This window comes from Oncorhynchus nerka, linkage group LG14 (assembly GCF_034236695.1).
Source record: "Oncorhynchus nerka isolate Pitt River linkage group LG14, Oner_Uvic_2.0, whole genome shotgun sequence".
NCBI lineage: Eukaryota > Metazoa > Chordata > Actinopteri > Salmoniformes > Salmonidae > Oncorhynchus > Oncorhynchus nerka.
The window spans coordinates 64,570,742-64,590,734 of NC_088409.1; the positions used below are offsets into that span (position 1 = coordinate 64,570,742).

The 19,993-nt window shown below is 46.3% G+C and overlaps 1 protein-coding gene across 2 annotated transcripts in view; it reads left to right on the forward strand.

Annotated features, from left to right (window-relative positions):
* Positions 1–19,993, forward strand: part of LOC115141254 (multiple epidermal growth factor-like domains protein 6) — a 149,015-nt gene that overhangs the window by 127,549 nt on the left and 1,473 nt on the right. The window contains exons 24-37 of one of the 2 annotated variants that reach the window (XM_065000274.1): positions 3,248–3,376; positions 4,686–4,814; positions 5,229–5,357; positions 5,599–5,760; positions 6,124–6,252; positions 6,566–6,694; positions 7,274–7,405; positions 12,548–12,676; positions 14,404–14,532; positions 15,501–15,629; positions 16,214–16,342; positions 16,652–16,780; positions 17,385–17,513; positions 19,569–19,697. In XM_065000274.1, the coding sequence (XP_064856346.1) occupies positions 3,248–3,376; positions 4,686–4,814; positions 5,229–5,357; positions 5,599–5,760; positions 6,124–6,252; positions 6,566–6,694; positions 7,274–7,405; positions 12,548–12,676; positions 14,404–14,532; positions 15,501–15,629; positions 16,214–16,342; positions 16,652–16,780; positions 17,385–17,513; positions 19,569–19,697 (1,842 nt within the window). The remainder of the gene's footprint in view (positions 1–3,247; positions 3,377–4,685; positions 4,815–5,228; positions 5,358–5,598; positions 5,761–6,123; positions 6,253–6,565; positions 6,695–7,273; positions 7,406–12,547; positions 12,677–14,403; positions 14,533–15,500; positions 15,630–16,213; positions 16,343–16,651; positions 16,781–17,384; positions 17,514–19,568; positions 19,698–19,993) is intronic. The other variant, XM_065000275.1, reaches the window with a different exon arrangement.

A 19,993-nucleotide genomic window follows, 5' to 3' on the forward strand; every position in this document is an offset into this window, starting at 1 on the left:
ACAGCCAAAGACAGAAAACTCTATGAGGTGTTGCTAAAACAGCTGTCCTCAAAACAGTTTGTTATGGACTTGGGGCTCATGAGCTTTAAGGACGCTCGTTGTAGCTGAATAGTCACAGTTTTTGTTCTAATGCAGCCAAAACTCAACAGCGCGCAACACTAGGTAGGATAGCCTATGCTTTGATTGAAACAAAATACAAGAAAGCCTAATAGTTTAAAACACCATCGGCTCTAATTCACTTAGAAACAGTCCTTCAAGAAGATCTAAATTCATATTCCCATGGAACTGATTGAGATCAAATGATTGGCATGCAGATGATTGGCAACAAGCTGCAACAAACACTCAAACTGGATAGTTGTATCTCCATCTCTACATTTAAAGACTCAATCATAGACACTCTTACTGACACTTGTGGCTGCTTCGCCTGATGCATTGTTGTATCTACCTTTTTGCCCTTTGTCCTTTGCCTAACAACGTTTGTACCATGTTTATGTTGATACTGTACCATGTTGTGTTGCTACCATGTTGTTGTCATGTTGTGTTACTGCCATTTTGTGTTGTTTTCTTAGGTCTCTCTTTATGTAGTGTTGTGGTGTCTCTCTTGTCATGATGTGTGTTTTGTCCTACATGTTATTTTTCATCCCAGCCCCCGTCCCCATCGGAGGCCTTTTGCCTCTTGGTAAACCGTCATTGTAAGTAAGAATTTGTTCTTAATTGGTTTGCCTAGTTAAATAAAGTTTAAATATAAAAATATCATAAAATATACAGTTTTGAGTTTGGACATTTCACTGGTAAATATTGAATAAGGTGCATCTGTTGGTACAAACTTTGATTGAGAAATAATAACATAATTGAAAAATAAATGTGCGCTCCAGCACCTTAAATAATAGCCCTGCACCACAGATACACATCACCACAGACACACAGTACCACAGACACACAGCACCACAGACACACAGCACCACAGACACGCCGCGCCACGGACACACAGCACCACGGACACACAGTACCACAGACACGCGGCACCACAGACACACAGTACCACAGACAAACCGCACCACCGACACACAGCACCACAGACACACAGCACCACAGACACACAGCACCACAGACACACAGCACCACAGACACACAGCACCACAGACAAACAGTACCACAGACACACAGCACCACAGACACGCCGCGCCACGGACACACAGCACCACGGACACACGGTACCACAGACACACGGCACCACAGACACACAGTACCACAGACAAACCGCACCACCGACACACAGCACCACAGACACACAGCACCACAGACACACAGCACCACAGACACACAGCACCACAGACACACAGCACCACAGACAAACAGTACCACAGACACACAGCACCACAGACACGCCGCGCCACGGACACACAGCACCACGGACACACGGTACCACAGACACACGGCACCACAGACACACAGTACCACAGACAAACCGCACCACCGACACACAGCACCACAGACACACAGCACCACAGACACACAGCACCACAGACACACAGCACCACAGACACACAGCACCACAGACAAACAGCACCACAGACACACAGATGGATCCATTATCTTCCCTGCTCAGGCTGTAATGAGACAGTATAACTTTATAGTAGAACCACCACATAGGCAGATTATAGTGGCAGCGTGGGAAAAAGTAGCCTGATCCCCCAGATGTATTTGTACTGTCTTGGCTACTCCTATGCTTTGCTCATGTTTGGCATGACAATGGCCATAGGAGTTGGCAAGACAGCACAAACAGATCTGGGACCAGGCTAAGAGAAAAGGCACGTTCAGGCCAAAAGTACCAATGTATGTACAGCATATGAGATGGGTTATTTGGCATAGGGTCAATTGGAACAAGAGATATGTTCAGACTGAGCAGCAGTCAGTGCCCAAACCAGTGCCAGCCTTCCCCACACACCACTAGGGCTAAAAGGAGGTGTGTCCTACTGCATCTGTTTATCAATCAGGAACACAGCCAAAGCGAGCGCAGCTTTTCCCCAAACAAAGACATAAATGATGCTGTGCCTGTGTTGTAGTAACTGCTCTTAACATACCAACTGATAGTAAGTGTTGTCATCGCAGCTTTTCCCCAAACAAAGACATAAATGATGCTGTGCCTGTGTTGTAGTAACTGCTCTTAACATACCAACTGATAGTAAGTGTTGTCATTAGAGCTGTTGCTCTGTGATCTTGCACTTTTCGGTGACAAATTGAGCAATCAACGAGAATCACTGAGTAAACACGGGCATTCCTGCCTGTTTCACAGTTTAGTCGAGCGTTTAGGCAATGTTTACAGCACAGTGGGAAAGCCCCCTCTTCATCCCTCCACATTTATACAAGGTTTTTCCATAACATCACTGGTGGACCTGTTCTGGGCCACAGACAATATGTTTACTAAACTCCATGGTTGTCTACTGACTCCACAGACAGTTTCAACTATTAGCTCCCCCTGCTCTCTCTCTCTATGAATGGAAAACAGACCTGGGCCACTGGCATTACTGAACACCAGTGGTAGCAGGAGTGTATGTGTGCAAGTGTCTATATGCATTATATACTGAATGTGTGTGTGTGTATGTATGTGTGTGTGTGTGTGTGTGTGTGTGTGTGTGTGTGTGTGTGTGTGTGTGTGTGTGTGTGTGTGTGTGTGTGCGCGCCCCGCATGCAGTAACCTGGCTTTGTTTTGGGCTGGGACCCTAGACCCTGACGACGGGCCTGTGGACCCAGCAGGTGTTCTAATTACCAGTCCTTGGTGTGTGTGTGTGCCCCTCTCTCCCACCCCCTCAGGGGGAGGCCTGGCCCCCGTGTCTCTGCAGGCTTTGATGTGGCATGGATACTCCTCACATGTGGGACGTGAGCTCACTTAACGAATGCAGACGCTCCACAAATGAACTGCTAGAGCAGGGTACTGCAATTTCATATGGTATTTTTGGTAGGTGGTAAGACAGAGATGAGAGAGAGAGAGAGATCAGACAGAGAGGGAGAGAGAAAGAGAGAGGGAAAGAGACCGAGAGAGACACAGAAAGAGCGAGCGAGAGGGAGAAAGAGAGAGACACAGGAAGAGACCGAGAGAGACACAGAACGAGAGAGAGAGGGAGACAGAGAGAGACACACAAAGAGACAGCGACACAGAAAGAGAGAGAGGAAAAAGTTGGCATCCTTACCTCTGTGTGGGAAGCTGCCAGTCCCTAACCAGAGGATGTTTTATCTTGGCTTGCAGTGTGCCCGGACGGGTTTTACGGTCTTGAATGTGGCCAGATGTGCGAGTGCAGGAACGGTGCCCGCTGCCACCACATCACAGGAGCCTGCCTCTGCACCCCTGGCTGGTCGGGACCACACTGCATTCTGGGTAGGGTAGCCACATCATTAAAACAGGGTGTGAGGGAGCCTCTCTACCGGCCCATCACGGCATCCTCTCACCCTAAATACCATCTCCCATGTGTTTGAAAACAATTATCTTTTTAACGATACCCTGCCAATTCCTTTTTTAGGGATGCGTAAGGGGTGGGAGGGGTGTAGGGGGGCTGGTAGGATGTCCCTCCAGCATACATCGTTAATTGCGTCAGATTCTGGATAAATACATCCACGTTTTAGGACCATCAGTTTTACCCTCTGTACTGTCATGCAAAGTCTCTATTCACTGCTCTCTAAAGTCTTCATGCCGTTTTAATGGATCTAGTGAAATGCCCTCTTAAAGATCAGACCATGTCATTCTCAATTCTTATTCGAGAGGGCCTGGTCTCCCCAAAGCATGTTTTGAGTCAGCCCAAACCCACTTGCGTGGCTTAATGACAAGTTGCTGTGGTTAGTTTGTTTCCCCCATCTCTCCCTCGTTACTCAAATGTCATTTCATTTCAGACATTAGTGACTAGTTCAGATAGGTCAAATGAATGTGCTCTATACAGACGTGCAAACGTATGGATTTGGCCATATCCCAAGCAAGAAATACAAGACAAGGACGTTGAAGCCATATCTCTCCATCGATCAGATATGTTGCTGGTTCAGTCAACCACTCCATCGTGTCCCATGTCAGTCTTGAATGACAAAAGGAATTGGCTAAACCACATACAGACGTAGGATCTTCATTTGAGCCAGTTTGCTACAGCAGAAAAATAAACCTGCAGCAAGAGTAAATGTGAATTATTATGTGGATTATAATTAATGGACATTTTTTTTGTCTACATTTGTCTTGATGGAATGTCAAGTCTGAAATTTTAAAAGTGGAAATTACAAACTTCAGAAGACTTTTTAAACCTTAAATACACAAAGTTTTCAATTTGATCATCCTGTTGCAGGATTACATTCCTGCGACGCAGGACATTTAAAACTTGTGTGTTTGAGGTTTAAAATGGCTTCTGAACTTTGTATTTCCCACTTTTGACATTTCAGACTTGACATTCCATTAAGAAAAATGTATCACCCCTTACAAAAATGTCTATTAATTATAATCCACATAATAATTCACATTTCCTGTTGCTATTATTTTCCTGCTGTAGCAAACTGGCTCAAATGAAAACCCTACGTCTGTAATGTAAATGTAATGTATATCTGTGTCCAGACTTCCAGTAGAGCAGACCACTTCATATTAGTGCTATTGTATAAAATGATGACTTGTATTTAAGTATATGACTGTGTATCCTGTCCTGTGTGGGAGGCAGCCTGCCCTGAGGGTGGTTTTGGGAAGAACTGCAGCCGGAGCTGTGAGTGTCAGAACGGGGCCACCTGTAACCACATCAGCGGCCGCTGCAGCTGTGGAGCCGGATGGACCGGAGCCAGATGCCAAGAGGGTGAGTGGCTCATCGGTCAACCCAGTATAGGGCCCAGTCTGACCTTAAACTAACCTTAACTTAACCTTAAACTAACCCAGCACATCAGGAGCTCTGCATGGAACTGAAATCTCCCTTCTACCAGAATAACTTTCGGCAAAACATTCCCTAAAACAGCAAGTGATAGGTGATTAATATTAATTTATTCCAATTACGATGAAATATCACAGCAGTTGGTGAGTGTATGAATAGAATAATTGTACGTGTTTGGTCTGTGTAAGTTGCTTTCGAACATAAACTCAGTGCAGCCTAACTGAATCCTCATCCTCATTTCTATCTGTCTGAATTGTATTGAACAATGACATCCTCTGATTAAATGTATTTTGTGTGTGTACTACTGTGTGTGTACTACTGTGTGTGTACTACTGTGTTCAGCCTGTCCTGCTGGGAGGTATGGAGAGGACTGTTCCCAGCTGTGTCTGTGCCAGCATGGAGGCTTCTGTGACAGCGTGACTGGCCAGTGTTCCTGCCCCAGAGGATGGACCGGAGCAGCCTGCGAGCTGGGTGAGTCCCCCCCTCTGTCCCTGGAGGTCAAATCAACCAGAGGAATTAGGGCGTTAATAGCTGTACTCACCTTGGTCCAAATCTAACCTAGGATCAAATTATTGTGCAAATCTCCCATTGGCATCAATGCATGATTTACTAGAAAGCCCTAGTCAGTAACATGGTTTCCTGGTTAGGATTCAGCTCATTGTGTGGTGGATATATTGTGTGATCTGAGGCCTCTGTTCTCTGCCTCTCCTAGACTGTGGGGAGGGGTCCTATGGAGAGGGGTGCACACAAACCTGCAGCTGTCAGAACGGAGGGGCGTGTGACAGAGTGACTGGGGGGTGTAGCTGTCCCCCTGGCTGGACTGGAGAGCACTGTCAGACAAGTGACCTGACATCACTGCTTCCAAATGCAAGAGGTGCATCCCAATAGTTTAGACTGGCTTCCTCCCTCATATCTTTGGATAGGTGAAAGCAGTCTGTCAGAAGCCAACGTAGAGATATGCATTCCGCTACCCTGTTCAGTGTTGATGAAGGACAGGAGTTGAGGAAAGAAAGCCACTAATGACTATTGAGATAAACCCAATCACCTGTTTCTGTCTTTAAAGGAGAGAGCAGTTGGGTCATGTTCTGAAGGGAGAAAACGTTTTGAAACATAATTAAATGGGGAAGTCCTACCTGTACTTTTCAAATAAGAACACAGATGTTCGTTTTCAGACCGTTTCTAAACCATATTGCTACGTTGTGCCCTACTGAACACCACCCATGTGTCTGTGCTGCAGCCTGCCCAGACGGTCTCCATGGAGAAGGGTGTGAGCAGAGGTGTCAGTGCGGCCACGGGACAAGCTGCCACCGTGTGACAGGCAGGTGTGAATGTCACCCAGGATGGAGAGGGGCCCAGTGCGACAAACGTGAGTGTCGGGGCCGGAAAAGGACCCTTTGGAAACAACAGATTATCAAATCATACATACTTAAGTTATACTATGAGAGGTCAATTACCGTAGAAAACAATTGACATTCGTTTTTCAAATCCATCCATGTTTTAATTGAATGCATACCTGGGACTGAGATAGATACATTCAGTTTGAGGTTAAATCATGAATTGTTATTATAAGGAGTGTTCATCTTTATTTAAACAAGGCAGTTATACACACAACAACAATTGTCACTGTTTAAAGTGAATATACATTAGTTAGTGATGAATGTGTGTCTGATGTGCACCAGCCTGCCTGCCTGGGGTCTACGGTGCTTTCTGTGCCCAGCGGTGTCAGTGTCAGTCTGGGGTGTCCTGCCACCACGTTACTGGGACATGTGGCTGCCCTGCTGGTCTCACTGGGAACGGCTGTGAGGAGAGTAAGAGCACATCACTACCATCTCACCACCTCTCTTTAAACACACACACACCCCCCACACCCTCCTCTCTCCTCTCCCCCACTCCTCTCCCCCCACTCCCTCCTTTCTCTCACACACTCAGCAGACATCTGATAAACGTTACACTCGGGTTGCCAAGTAAAACAGGAGACATTGTTTTTGTCTCCTGGGTGGATAAGGGCTTTTGGAAGGCAGACTTGCATAATGACAGCGCTGTAATTGCCTCTTTAGTCTGGAGTCGTTTCTTATCTGTCCTACACGCTGCCTCAGTAAGTGCTGTGGTTTCAGGGAGAGAAAAAAACATGTTTGTTTCAAAGATTTATCTTCCCTTGTGTGACTATGTGAGTGTCTGTGAACTACTGCATTGTCTGAGTGTGAATGGGTATTTGAATGTGAGTGAGTGCTTACATTTTATTATGTCCGCATAGAGATTGGGTTTCGAAATGAATGTACAAGCATACACCATGTTGCAATGTAAACCAGATCATATTGAGTCTTTTAGTGTGTGCCTCTATGTCCATCTCCTCCCGTCCTTATTGTACATGCTTGTGTCTCCTGCAGCGTGTCCATCAGGTGTGTTCGGGCTTAACTGTAGCCAGATGTGCCAGTGTTCTGGGGACCATGAGCAGTGTCACCCTGTCACTGGAAGGTGTACCTGTCTGCCTGGTTACTATGGAAACAACTGTGAACTCAGTAAGTAGTGACCAGTGTTAGGTAGTCCACTTCTGTGAAATGACTGTGTGGCTTCAACAATGGAATCGCAGTGCACTATACAAAGAACGAGTTTCTCTCTCTCTCTCTCTCTCTCTCTCTCTCTCTCTCTCTCTCTCTCTCTCTCTCTCTCTCTCTCCGTTTCTCCGTGCAGAACAGGTAACCGTAACCTCTGATTTCTGATTCTTTGGTATTCTGGTCCATTAATATTAGTATTTTCAAAATGTCTAAATAAAAATATCAAAAAGTTCATACAAATGTACATTTTCGTTAGTTTATCATACTCACTATATTGAAACACACTTAATTTAAAAGCCCATTTTGTAAGGAATGTTACAAACTGGAGTTTACTTAGTTTGAAGAGATGGTGATTGGGTCTAAAATCGGTATTCAAAAGTCAGTGTCTTTGTCTTTAACTGCCATTTCCTGAAAGCCAGACAACACATTTTTCTTCGGTTCAGAAGCATCTTCATTCACCACATTTTTTGGGTTATTCTTAGACATAATCTCCAAATTTATACAGTGCCTTCAGAAAGTATTTACACCCCTTGACTTTTTCCACATTTTGTTGTGGATACAAGATACAACAAAACTACCTAGCTAACTAGCTGGCTAGCTCACTTCCTCGCAAGACTAGCCAAGTTAGCTGCATTGTTGTTTGCATGCAATTGGCTGTGGTCTTGAGGCATTGTTCAGGGATTAAATGCCCCACAAGGGTTTAGATGCCCCACCATCTCTTAGCTCAAGGTAAGGGACATTTAGCTTATTAACATTTAAACGTATAAACTGATAATGAATTCCAAACACAAATGAAAGCATGATGTTAGCATGAAATGTACCATCCCATAGTGTTTCATTCAATAAAAATTTGACTCTTCCCACATTTTGTGGAAAAGGTGGGATTAAAATGGATTTAATTTGTAATTTTTTGTAAACGATCTACACAAAATACTCTAAGTGGAAGAAAAATTCCTACATTTAAAAACGAATTATGAAAAATAAAACACTAATATATCTTCATTACATAAGTATTCAACATAAGTATTCAATACACCTTTGGCAGTAATTACAGCTGTGAGTCTTTATGGGTAAGTCTTTAAGCACTTTGCACACCTAGATTGTACAATATTTGCACATTATAATTTTTTTTATTCTTCAAGCTCTGTCAATTTGGTTGTTGATCATTGCTAGCCAGCCATTTCCAAGTCTTGCAATAGATTTTCAAGCCGATTTAAGTCAAAACTGTAACTAGGCCACTCAAGAACATTCAATGTCGTCTTAGTAAGCAACTCCAGTGTATGGCCTTGTGATTGAGGTTATTGTCCTGCTGAAAGGTGAATTTGTCTCCCAATGTCTGTTAGAAAGCAGATTGAACCAAGTTTTCCTCCAGGAATTTGCCTGTTTTTAGCTCTATTCCACTTATTTTTATCAACAAAAAATACTCCCTTGTCCAAGATCTCAGCGATCACTGCCTCATTGCCTGCATCCGTAATGGGTCAGCGGTCAAACAACCTCCACTAATCACTGTAAACGCTCCCTGAAACACTTCAGCGAGCAGGCCTTTCTAATCGACCTGGCCGGGGTATCCTGGAAGGATATTGATCTCATCCCGTCAGTAGAGGATGCCTGGTTATTTTTTTTAAATGCCTTCCTCACCATCTTAAATAAGCATGCCCCATTCAAGACATTTAGAACCAGGAACAGATATAGCCCTTGGTTCTCTCCAGACCTGACTGCCCTTAACCAACACAAAAACATCCTATGGCGTTCTGCATTAGCATCGAACAGTCCCCGTGATATGCAACTTTTCAGGGAAACCAATATACACAGGCAGTTAGAAAAGCCACGGCTAGCTTTTTCAAGCAGAAATTTGCTTCCTGCAACACAAACTCAAAAATGTTCTGGGACACTGTAAAGTCCATGGAGAATAAGAGCACCTCCTCCCAGCTCCCCACTGCACTGAGGATTAGGAAACACTGTCACCACCGATAAATCCACTATAATTGAGAATTTCAATAAGCATTTTTCGACGGCTAGCCATGCTTTCCATCTGGCTACCCGTACCCCGGTCAACAGCACTGCACCCCCACAGCAATTTGCCCTCCCCATTTCTCCTTCTCCCAAATCCAGTCAGCTGATGTTATGAAAGAGCTGCACAATCTGGACCCCTACAAATCAGCCGGGCTAGGCAATCTGGACCCTTTCTTTCTAAAATTATCTGCCGAAATTGTTGCAACCCCTATTACTAGCCTGTTTAACCTCTCTTTCGTGTCGTCTGAGATTCCCAAAGATTGGAAAGCAGCTGCGGTCATCCCCCTCTTCAAAGGGGGGGGGGACACTCTTGACCCAAACTGCTACAGACCTATATCTATCCTACCCTGTATTTCTAAGGTCTTCGAAAGCCAAGTCAACAAACAGATAACCGACCATTTCGAATCCCACCATACCTTCTCCGCTATGCAATCTGGTTTCAGAGCTGGTCATGGGTGAACCTCAGCCATACTCAAGGTTCTAAACAGTATCTTAACCGCCATCGATAAGAAACAATACTGTGCAGCCGTATTCATTGATCTGGCCAAGGCTTTCGACTCTGTCAATCACCACATCCTCATCGGCAGACTCGATAGCCTTGGTTTCTCAAATGATTGCCTCGCCTGGTTCACCAACTACTTCTCTGATAGAGTTCAGTGTGTCAAACCGGAGGGCCTGTTGTCCGGTCCTCTGGCAGTCTCTATGGGGGTGCTTCAGGGTTCAATTCTTGGACCGACTCTCTTCTCTGTATACATCAATGATGTCGCTCTTGCTGCTGGTGAGTCTCTGATCCACCTCTACGCAGACGACACCATTCTGTATAATTCTGTCCCTTCTTTGGACACTGTGTTAACAACCCTCCAGACGAGCTTCAATGCCATACAACTCTCCTTCCGTGGCCTCCAATTGCTCTTAAATACAAGTAAAACTAAATGCATGCTCTTCAACCGATCGCTGCCTGGACGGTTCTGACTTAGAATATGTGGACAACTACAAATACCTAGGTGTCTGGTTAGACTGTAAACTCTCCTTCCAGACTCACATCAAACATCTCCAATCCAAGGTTAAATCTAGAATTGGTTTCCTATTTCGCAACAAAGCATCCTTCACTCATGCTGCCAAACATACCCTTGTAAAACTGACCATCCTACCGATCCTCAACTTCGGCGATGTCATTTACAAAATAGCCTCCAATACCCTATTCAATAAATTGGATGCAGTCTATCACAGTGCCATCCGTTTTGTCACCAAAGCCAATATACTACCCACCACTGCAACCTGTACGCTCTCGATGGCTGACCCTCGCTTCATACTCGTCGCCAAACCCACTGGCTCCAGGTAATCTACAAGACCCTGCTAGGTAAAGTCCCCCCTTATCTCAGCTTGCTGATCACCATAGCAGCACCCACCTGTAGCATGCGCTCCAGCAGGTAAATCTCTCTGGTCACCCCCAAAACCAATTCTTCCTTTAGCCGCCTTTCCTTCCAGTTCTCTGCTGACAATGACTGGAACAAACTACAAAAATCTCTGAAACTGGAAACACTTATCTCCCTCACTAGCTTTAAGCACCAGCTATCAGAGCAGCTCACAGATTACTGCACCTGTACATAGCCCATCTATAATTTAGCCCAAACAACTACCTCTCCCCATACTGTATTTATTTTGCTCCTTTGCACCCCATTATTTCTATCTCTACTTTGCACATTCTTCCACTGCAAATCTACCATTCCAGTGTTTTACTTGCTATATTGTATTTACTTTGCCACCATGGCCTTTTTTTGCCTTTACCTCCCTTATCTCACCTCATTTGCTCACATTGTATATAGACTTATTTTTGTACTGTATTATTGACTGTATGTTTGTTTTACTCCATGTGTAACTCTGTGTTGTTGTATGTGTCAAACTGCTTTGCTTTATCTTGGCCAGGTCACAATTTTAAATGAGAACCTGTTCTCAACTTGCCTACCTGGTTAAATAAAGGTGAAATAAATAAATAAATAAATAAATAAAATGACAAGCATACCCATAACATGATGCAGCCACCACCATGCTTCTACACCTGCATTGCTTGCTGTTTGGGGTTTTAGGCTGGGTTTCTGTACAGCACTTTGAGATATCAGCTGATGTACGAAGGGTTATATAAATACATTTGGTTTGATTTTGATTTGATGCTTGAAAAAGAGTGGTACCCAGTGATGTATTGTGTTTATTTGCCCTATGAATCATGCTTTATATTCAGGACATAAGGTTATTTTTTTTGCTACATTTTTTGCAGTTTGAACAATGCATGTTGTTGGAATATTGTTATTCTGTACAGGCTTCCGCTTTTCACTCTGTCAATTAGGTTAGTATTGTGGAGTAACTACAATGTTGTTGATCCATCCTCAGTTTTCTCCTTTCACAGCCATTCAACTCTGTAACTGTTTTAAAGCCACCATTGGCCTCATGGTGAAATCCTTCCTCTCCAGCAACTGAGTTAGGAAGGAAACCTGTTTCTTTGTTGTGGCTGGGTGTATTTATATACTATCCAAGGTGTAATTAATAACTTCACCATACTCAAAGGGTTAAGCACATATTTAGCACTTATTTAGGCTTGCCATAACATTTTTTTCTCTCTCAATTTAATCAATTTTAAATTCAAGCTGAAACACAACAAAATGTGGAAAAAGTCAAGGGGTGTGAATACTTTCTGAAGGCAATGTCATGTTGTCAAATTTTTATTCTAGATGACACAAAAAATATGGTGTCGGGAATGGGCTTCCGTAGTTTTACGTAGCTCAGTGCAGCCGCCAGCTACTGTGACAATTTCAGAATGTAACAGGCTGTAGAAACTCAATAAAACAAGTCTCAAATATAAGGAAAATGTCTATACATTTCAGCTCTTTCAAAAACATTGCTCTGCTATTACCATATATAGTGTGGTGTGTTGAGCTCAACAAGAAAACTCTATTTACACTGCCCTGCTCGGAGGAGGACAACTTCTGGGCTAATGACGTACGAGACCTCCGAGAACCTCTTGAGAACCTCTCCAAAATGTCCCTTTGCTATCCTCAATGTGAAATGTATTTCTTTCTCTCTCTCTCCTTACCCCAGAGTGTCGTGAGGGATCATATGGGCCAAACTGCAAGGCCAGATGTAAGTGCAACAATGGCGGCCGCTGTGACACCAAGACAGGGACCTGTGAGTGCACACCTGGCTTCCTAGGAGCTGACTGCAGCATTGGTAAGTCTGCAGCCCACCTGGCTTCCTAGGAGCTGACTGCAGCATTGGTAAGTCTGCATCCCACCTGGCTTCCTAGGAGCTGACTGCAGCATTGGTAAGTCTGCAGCCCACCTGGCTTCCTAGGAGCTGACTGCAGCATTGGTAAGTCTGCAGCCCACCTGGCTTCCTAGGAGCTGACTGCAGCATTGGTAAGTCTGCAGCCCACCGGGCTTCCTAGGAGCTGACTGCAGCGTTGGTAAGTCTGCAGCCCACCGGACTTCCTTGGAGCTGACTGCAGCATTGGTAAGTCTGCAGCCCACCGGACTTCCTTGGAGCTAACTGCAGCGTTGGTAAGTCTGCAGCCCACCGGGCTTCCTAGGAGCTGACTGCAGCATTGGTAAGTCTGCAGCCCACCGGGCTTCCTAGGAGCTGACTGCAGCGTTGGTAAGTCTGCAGCCCACCGGGCTTCCTAGGAGCTGACTGCAGCATTGGTAAGTCTGCATCCCACCTGGCTTCCTAGGAGCTGACTGCAGCATTGGTAAGTCTGCAGCCCACCTGGCTTCCTAGGAGCTGACTGCAGCATTGGTAAGTCTGCAGCCCACCTGGCTTCCTAGGAGCTGACTGCAGCATTGGTAAGTCTGCAGCCCACCTGGCTTCCTAGGAGCTGACTGCAGCATTGGTAAGTCTGCAGCCCACCGGGCTTCCTAGGAGCTGACTACAGCATTGGTAAGTCTGCAGCCCACCGGACTTCCTTGGAGCTAACTGCAGCGTTGGTAAGTCTGCAGCCCACCGGGCTTCCTAGGAGCTGACTGCAGCGTTGGTAAGTCTGCAGCCCACCGGGCTTCCTAGGAGCTGACTGCAGCGTTGGTAAGTCTGCAGCCCACCGGGCTTCCTAGGAGCTGACTGCAGCGTTGGTAAGTCTGCAGCCCACCGGGCTTCCTAGGAGCTGACTGCAGCGTTGGTAAGTCTGCAGCCCACCGGGCTTCCTAGGAGCTGACTGCAGCGTTGGTAAGTCTGCAGCCCACCGGGCTTCCTAGGAGCTGACTGCAGCGTTGGTAAGTCTGCTGCCCACCGGGCTTCCTAGGAGCTGACTGCAGCGTTGGTACCGGGCTTCCTAGTCTGCAGCCCAGCCCACCGGGCTTCCTAGGAGCTGACTGCAGCGTTGGTAAGTATGCAGCCCACTGGGCTTCCTAGGAGCTGACTGCAGCGTTGGTAAGTCTGCAGCCCACCGGGCTTCCTAGGAGCTGACTGCAGCGTTGGTAAGTCTGCAGCCCACCGGGCTTCCTAGGAGCTGACTGCAGCGTTGGTAAGTATGCAGCCCACCGGGCTTCCTAGGAGCTGACTGCAGCGTTGGTAAGTCTGCAGCCCACCGGGCTTCCTAGGAGCTGACTGCAGCGTTGGTAAGTCTGCAGCCCACCGGGCTTCCTAGGAGCTGACTGCAGCATTGGTAAGTCTGCAGCACACCTGTAATGGGTGAAAATGAACCGTCTTTGACAAGTCATCTTCTGACTATGAATCAGAATCTTCTATATAGAGTAAAGATATACACAGTGTTCGGCTAGGAATCGGTCCGAAGACTGTTGGGATTAGATAGGATTAGACAGATGAACGCGAGGGCTCCGTCATGCCGCTTCCACTTGCTGAGTCATTCCTAATCAGTGATTACTTTAAGGAAGGAGGAGGAAGAAAAGAAGCTGCACTTTTAAATCATTTGAATGGTGCCTTCATATCTTTCTTCGTACTGCCAGGTTGTCCGGCGGGGCGCTCTGGGCAGGACTGTGCCCATCTGTGTTCCTGTGGGGAGGGAGGGCAGTGCCACCCTGTGACTGGGAGGTGTATCTGTGCCCCAGGTAATATCGGGCAGTCCTGCCAGCAAGGTAATAATGACTTTTACCTCACAACTAACCTTGTGTCTCTGGGCCATTGAGTATGTGAAGAGCAGTTTTTGGCTCCCGGTCCGGCACTGTTTGTCATGCACCAGTAAATGTTTGTAGCAGACTATGAACTCATCAAGAACACAGAGTCTGATTGGCAACTGGGAATCCACCACAGGAGGTTGGTGGCACCTTCACTGGGGAGGACGGGCTCGTGGTAATGGCTGCAGCGGAATGAGTGGAATGGTATCAAAAACATCAAACACCAGGAAACCATGCCATTCCATTGACTCTGTTCCAGCCATTATTATGAGCCTTCCTCCCCTCAGCATCCTACTGTGGAATCCACCCAACCAACCAACCAACCAAATTAGCTTTCAATGTGTATTTAGTTAACAAATTCACCATATGAATGATCAGAGGCTCGTATTCTTCTGGAGAACAGAAGCAGGGTTATTGAGTTTCCCTAACCTCGCCTTTTATCAGTAGTTCCACTGGGGTGCAAACGGGAGTTTCCATCCATTCCAGATGATGGTGTTCGTAAGCGCTCTGCTCTCCTAGTGAGCACCATACGTCTGTGGACGTGCCACTGCTTATGTTCCTGTGTTGAATGTTTACAGAGACCTATAAGTAGCTCGTTTTCCATGTTCCGTGTCGATGGCGTTGGCGAGGAAACAAATAAATAAACAGGAGAATCAAAGTGATTCGCTTATTGTTTTCCCAATCTAAATTACCCAGAGAAACATGATTATTCTTTTATATCGCTGCCAAATGAGACCACTTTGCCATCTCGCTAATTAACTGCTGCTTAAATAAACTTGTGTGTGTGTGTCTGTGTGTAGTGTGTGTGTTTAACTGTGTGGTGGGCTCACTGCTGGCTTGGTAGCCAAAGAACAGAGCTACACGTAATGCTGGCCTTGGTAGTGCTGTGATGATGATGATTACTATCGAATGCCTTGCTGTTCCTCCAGCTTGTCCTAGGGGGCGCTATGGCCTGCAGTGCAGGAACACGTGTGTGTGTCGGAACGGAGCGCTGTGTGAGGCCAGGGACGGGACTTGCAGGTGTGGGCTGGGCTGGACGGGACCACGCTGTGAGACAGGTAACCTCAGGATGACATCAACACAACATCAGGATAACGTTAGTATAACGTCAGGCAGGGCAAAGGGTCAGCTGAGTTTAATTGTATTTCAGTACTACTTTAGTTTACCTGTCTGTTCTTGAAGTTGCTTCGTTTCTTTTTACTCTGTTTGTTACAACATTGAAACAATGTTAGATGACCCAACAGCCATGACAAAACAATGAAGACTTGTGTTATTTTGAATAGTAGCTACCAGCAGTCACTGTGAGCACAGTAACTTCCCATATCCCTGGCTTACAGTGTGTCTCTATGTTTATATCAGGTAATTCCACTGTTATGTGTGCAGTATCAGTTACAGGTCACAGGATGCTGCTGAGGGGAGGACGGCTCATAATAATGTCTGGAATGGAGTGAATGGAATGGCATCAAACACATGGAAATCACAAACCATTCCATTGATTCCGTTCCAGCCATTACTCTGAGCCCATCCTCCCCAATTAAGGTGCCACCAGCCGCCTGTGGTAAAAGTACAGACAGATGGAATGTTGGTTGTGAGTGTTGTGTTGTTGTTACTGTATGTCTCTACCATATGTCTGTGTTTCCAGTGTGTGTCCAGGGGAAGTACGGGTCAGACTGTGCACTGGATTGTCCCTGCCAGAATAACGGGACATGTGACCGCTTCACTGGCTGTTGCAGCTGCACTGCCGGACACTACGGACACTCCTGTGAACACCGTATGTTGTTGCTTAAAAAAAGAATATGGTTAGGGAAAGGAGTTTTTCCTCACCATGTGACCTGTCCAGGAAAAACTCCTGGCCCTATATTTCTAATGAAGGAGGAGGTGGGTTGTGTTCATGTGGGCACACAATGTTTAACATTTCCAACAAAAAAGGAAAATGAGCGTCTCTTATTGTTAGCCCCTTCTTGTTTCAATCTGTTTTCTAACATTTGGTGCCAAATGAACATGATTGTGATGATTGGTTGCGCTCTTGTATTTGAAACTAACAACAAAACGTTTTCCTGTGTTGTCACCCTGTCCCCAGGGTGTCCCTCTGGATTCTTCGGACAGAACTGTGCCCGTCCGTGTGACTGCCGGGCGGGACAGACATGTGATCATGTGACGGGCCGGTGTGCGTGTCCGCCTGGCTACCGTGGCTCCCTGTGTCAGAGACGTGAGTACTGGATGACAGAGGGGAAGATCACACAATCTGATTCGCACTCTGGTCTCATATAGAGACAGGAGGGTCAGCACTTCAGTTCTCTTCAATAACAGGAAAGCCATACGTGTGGATATTACAAACATACTGTACATATGCATTTGTGATGGCATTTTTTTGTGGTGGGTGTGTGTGCGTGCATGTCTATGAAAACGATAGAGAGAGAGTACATACAGTATGAATACAAGCATGTGTTGGCACTTCTCTGTGAGCAGGCAGATAGGCAGGCAGACGTGGTTATTGGATGAGATACAGGTGTTTCCAGGCAGCCACAGCGGAGACAGACTGTTTAATGCATTCCTGTTGCATCTCTGTGGCCTCCTCCCTCCTGCCTGCTCTGGGCTCCTCAGCTCAGTGTGAGGGCCTACATGCCCACTTCAGCCCCAGCAGGAGAGCACTGAGCACTGCAGAGCAGCTGCAGGACAGCCAGATAGTTTACCCTCTATAATGAAGTAATAAAGACAGACCTGTGTGTGTGTGTGTGTGTGTGTGGGGGGAGACACATAGTACACACGTGTGTGTGTGTGTGTGGGTGTCTCACTGTGTCTGTTTGTCCCAGGGTGCGAGGCTGGCAGGTTTGGGGAGGGCTGTCAGCAGTCATGTGACTGTGTTGGGGGGGCCCCCTGTCATCCAGCCATGGGACAGTGTCTCTGCCCCCCAGGGAAGACTGGACAGAGATGTGAAAAAGGTACGACCTCCTCTACACTGCAACAGCGCTCTATCTCTTGCAGTACTGGATCTTAGGTATGCCTTTAAAACTGAGAGCCTTCACCGGCTGCTACATATTGATTTGTACTGTTTTGTGCATGTTAACTGTACAACCAGACGGAAAAAAACTCTAGACCACCTTTACTCCACACACAGAGACGCATACAAAGCTTTCCCTCACCCTCCATTTTGCAAATCTGACCATAATTATATCCTCCAGATTCCTGCTTACAAGCAAAAATTAAGGCAGGAAGCACCAGTGACTCGGTCTATAAAAAAGTGGTCAGGTGAAGCAGATGCTAAACTTCAGGACTTGTCCAGATTACAGTCCAGATTACAAGCAACATCCCCACTGAGCTAAAGGGTAGTGCTGCCGCTTTTAAGGAGTGGGACTCTAACCCGGATGCTTATAAGAAATCCCTCTATGCCCTCCGACGAACCATCAAACAGGCAAGCGTCAACACAAGACTAAGATCAAATCGTACTACACCGGCTCCGACGCTCGTCGGATGTGGCAGGGCCTGCAAACTCTATTGGGCCTCTAAACTCTATCTCTATTGCACTCCACATTGTCCTTTCACACCTGGATAAAAGGAACACCTATGTGAGAATGCTATTCATTGACAACAGCTCAGCGTTCAACACCATAATGCCGTCAAAGCTAATCACTAAGCTAAGGACCTGGGACTAAATACCTCACTCTGCATCTGGATCCTGAACTTCCTGACGGGCCGCTCCCAGGTGGTAAGGATAGGTAACAACACATCCACCACGCTGATCTTCAACACGGGGGCCCCTCAGGGGTGTGTGCTTAGTCCCCTCCTGTACTCCCTGTTTCTCATGACTGCATGGCCAGCCACGACTCCAACACCATCATTAAGTTTGCCGATGACATAACGGTAGTAGGCCTGATCACCGACAACGATGAGACAACCTATAGGGAGGAAGTCAGAGACATCAACCTCTCCCTCAATGTGAGCAAGACAAAGGAGCTGATCTTGGAGTACAGGAAAAGGAGGGCCGAACAGGCCGCCAATAACATGTACATGGCTGAAGTGGAGCGGGTCGAGAGTTTCAAGTTCCTTGGTTTCTACATCACCAACAAACTAACATGATCCAAGCACACCAAGACAGACGTGAAGAGGGCACGACAAAACCTATTCCCCCTCTGGAGACTGAAAAGATTTGGCATGGGTCCTCAGATCCTCAAAAAGTTCTACAGCTGCACCATCGAGAGCATCCTGGTTGCGTCACCGCCTGGTATGGAAACTGCATGGCCTCCGACCGCAAGGCACTACAGAGGGTAGTGCGTACGGCCCAGTACATGGGGACAAGCTTCCTAACATCCAGGACCTCTGTACCAGGTGGTATCAGAGGAAGGCCCTAAAAATGATCAAAGACTCCAGCCACCCAAGTTATAGACTGTTCTCTCTGCTACCGCACAGGAAGCGGTACCGGAGCTCCAAGTCTAGGTCCAAGAGGCTTCTAAACAGCTTCTACCCCTAAGCCACAAGATATCTAATCAAATGGCTACTCAGACTACTTGCATTGCCCCCCCCCCTTCTACCCTGCTGCTACTCTCTGTTATTATCTATGCATAGTCACTTTAATAACATGTACATATTACCTCAATTACCTCGACTAACCGATGCCCCTGCACATTGACTCTATACCGATACCCCATGTATATAGCCTCGCTATTGTTATTTTACTGCTCTTTCATTATTTCTTACTATTTTATGTATTTTCTTAAACTGCATTGTTGGTTAAAGGGCTTATAAGTAAGCATTTCACTGTAAGGTCTACAACTGTTGTATTCGGCACATGTGACAAATACAATTTGATTGGATTTGATTATATGCCTATACCTAATAGAAAAATGACTAGTCATTTACTGTATTTAAATCTGCCATTTTATTTTTTGTGTGCTGTCTCCCTCCATCTTTTCCTCGTTGTGTCGGCCTTTCTTCTGCCACTCTTTCCACTCTTTTCTGTCATTCTTTCTCTCTCTCCGTCTCGCATGTCTGTCCGTCAGACTGTGGAAGAGATCGTTTTGGTCCGGACTGCTCCCTGCAGTGCCAGTGTTCCCATCAGGCCCAGTGTGACGCTCGTAATGGCCGCTGCCTGTGTCCTGTTATCTGGCTGGGCCCCACATGTACAGAAGGTACTGTATACACGCACAAACACACATGCATGCAAACACAAACACATGCGTACACACACATAGCCACACACACACACGCAAACACACATCGCCCTGATGAGTGAATGATACCTACAGCCCATCACAGCAGACACCAAGGACCAGAGTTGTAAAGCTGAACCAGGTTTTCATGAAATAGTGCGTTGGCAAGTGTGTTAGCCTCAGGCCTTCAGCTCTGTGTGTCTCCCTGTCTCCCTCAATAGCCGCTCCGGCCCCTGACAGTTATTTTAATCCACACCCAGAGGGGTGTCTGGCTT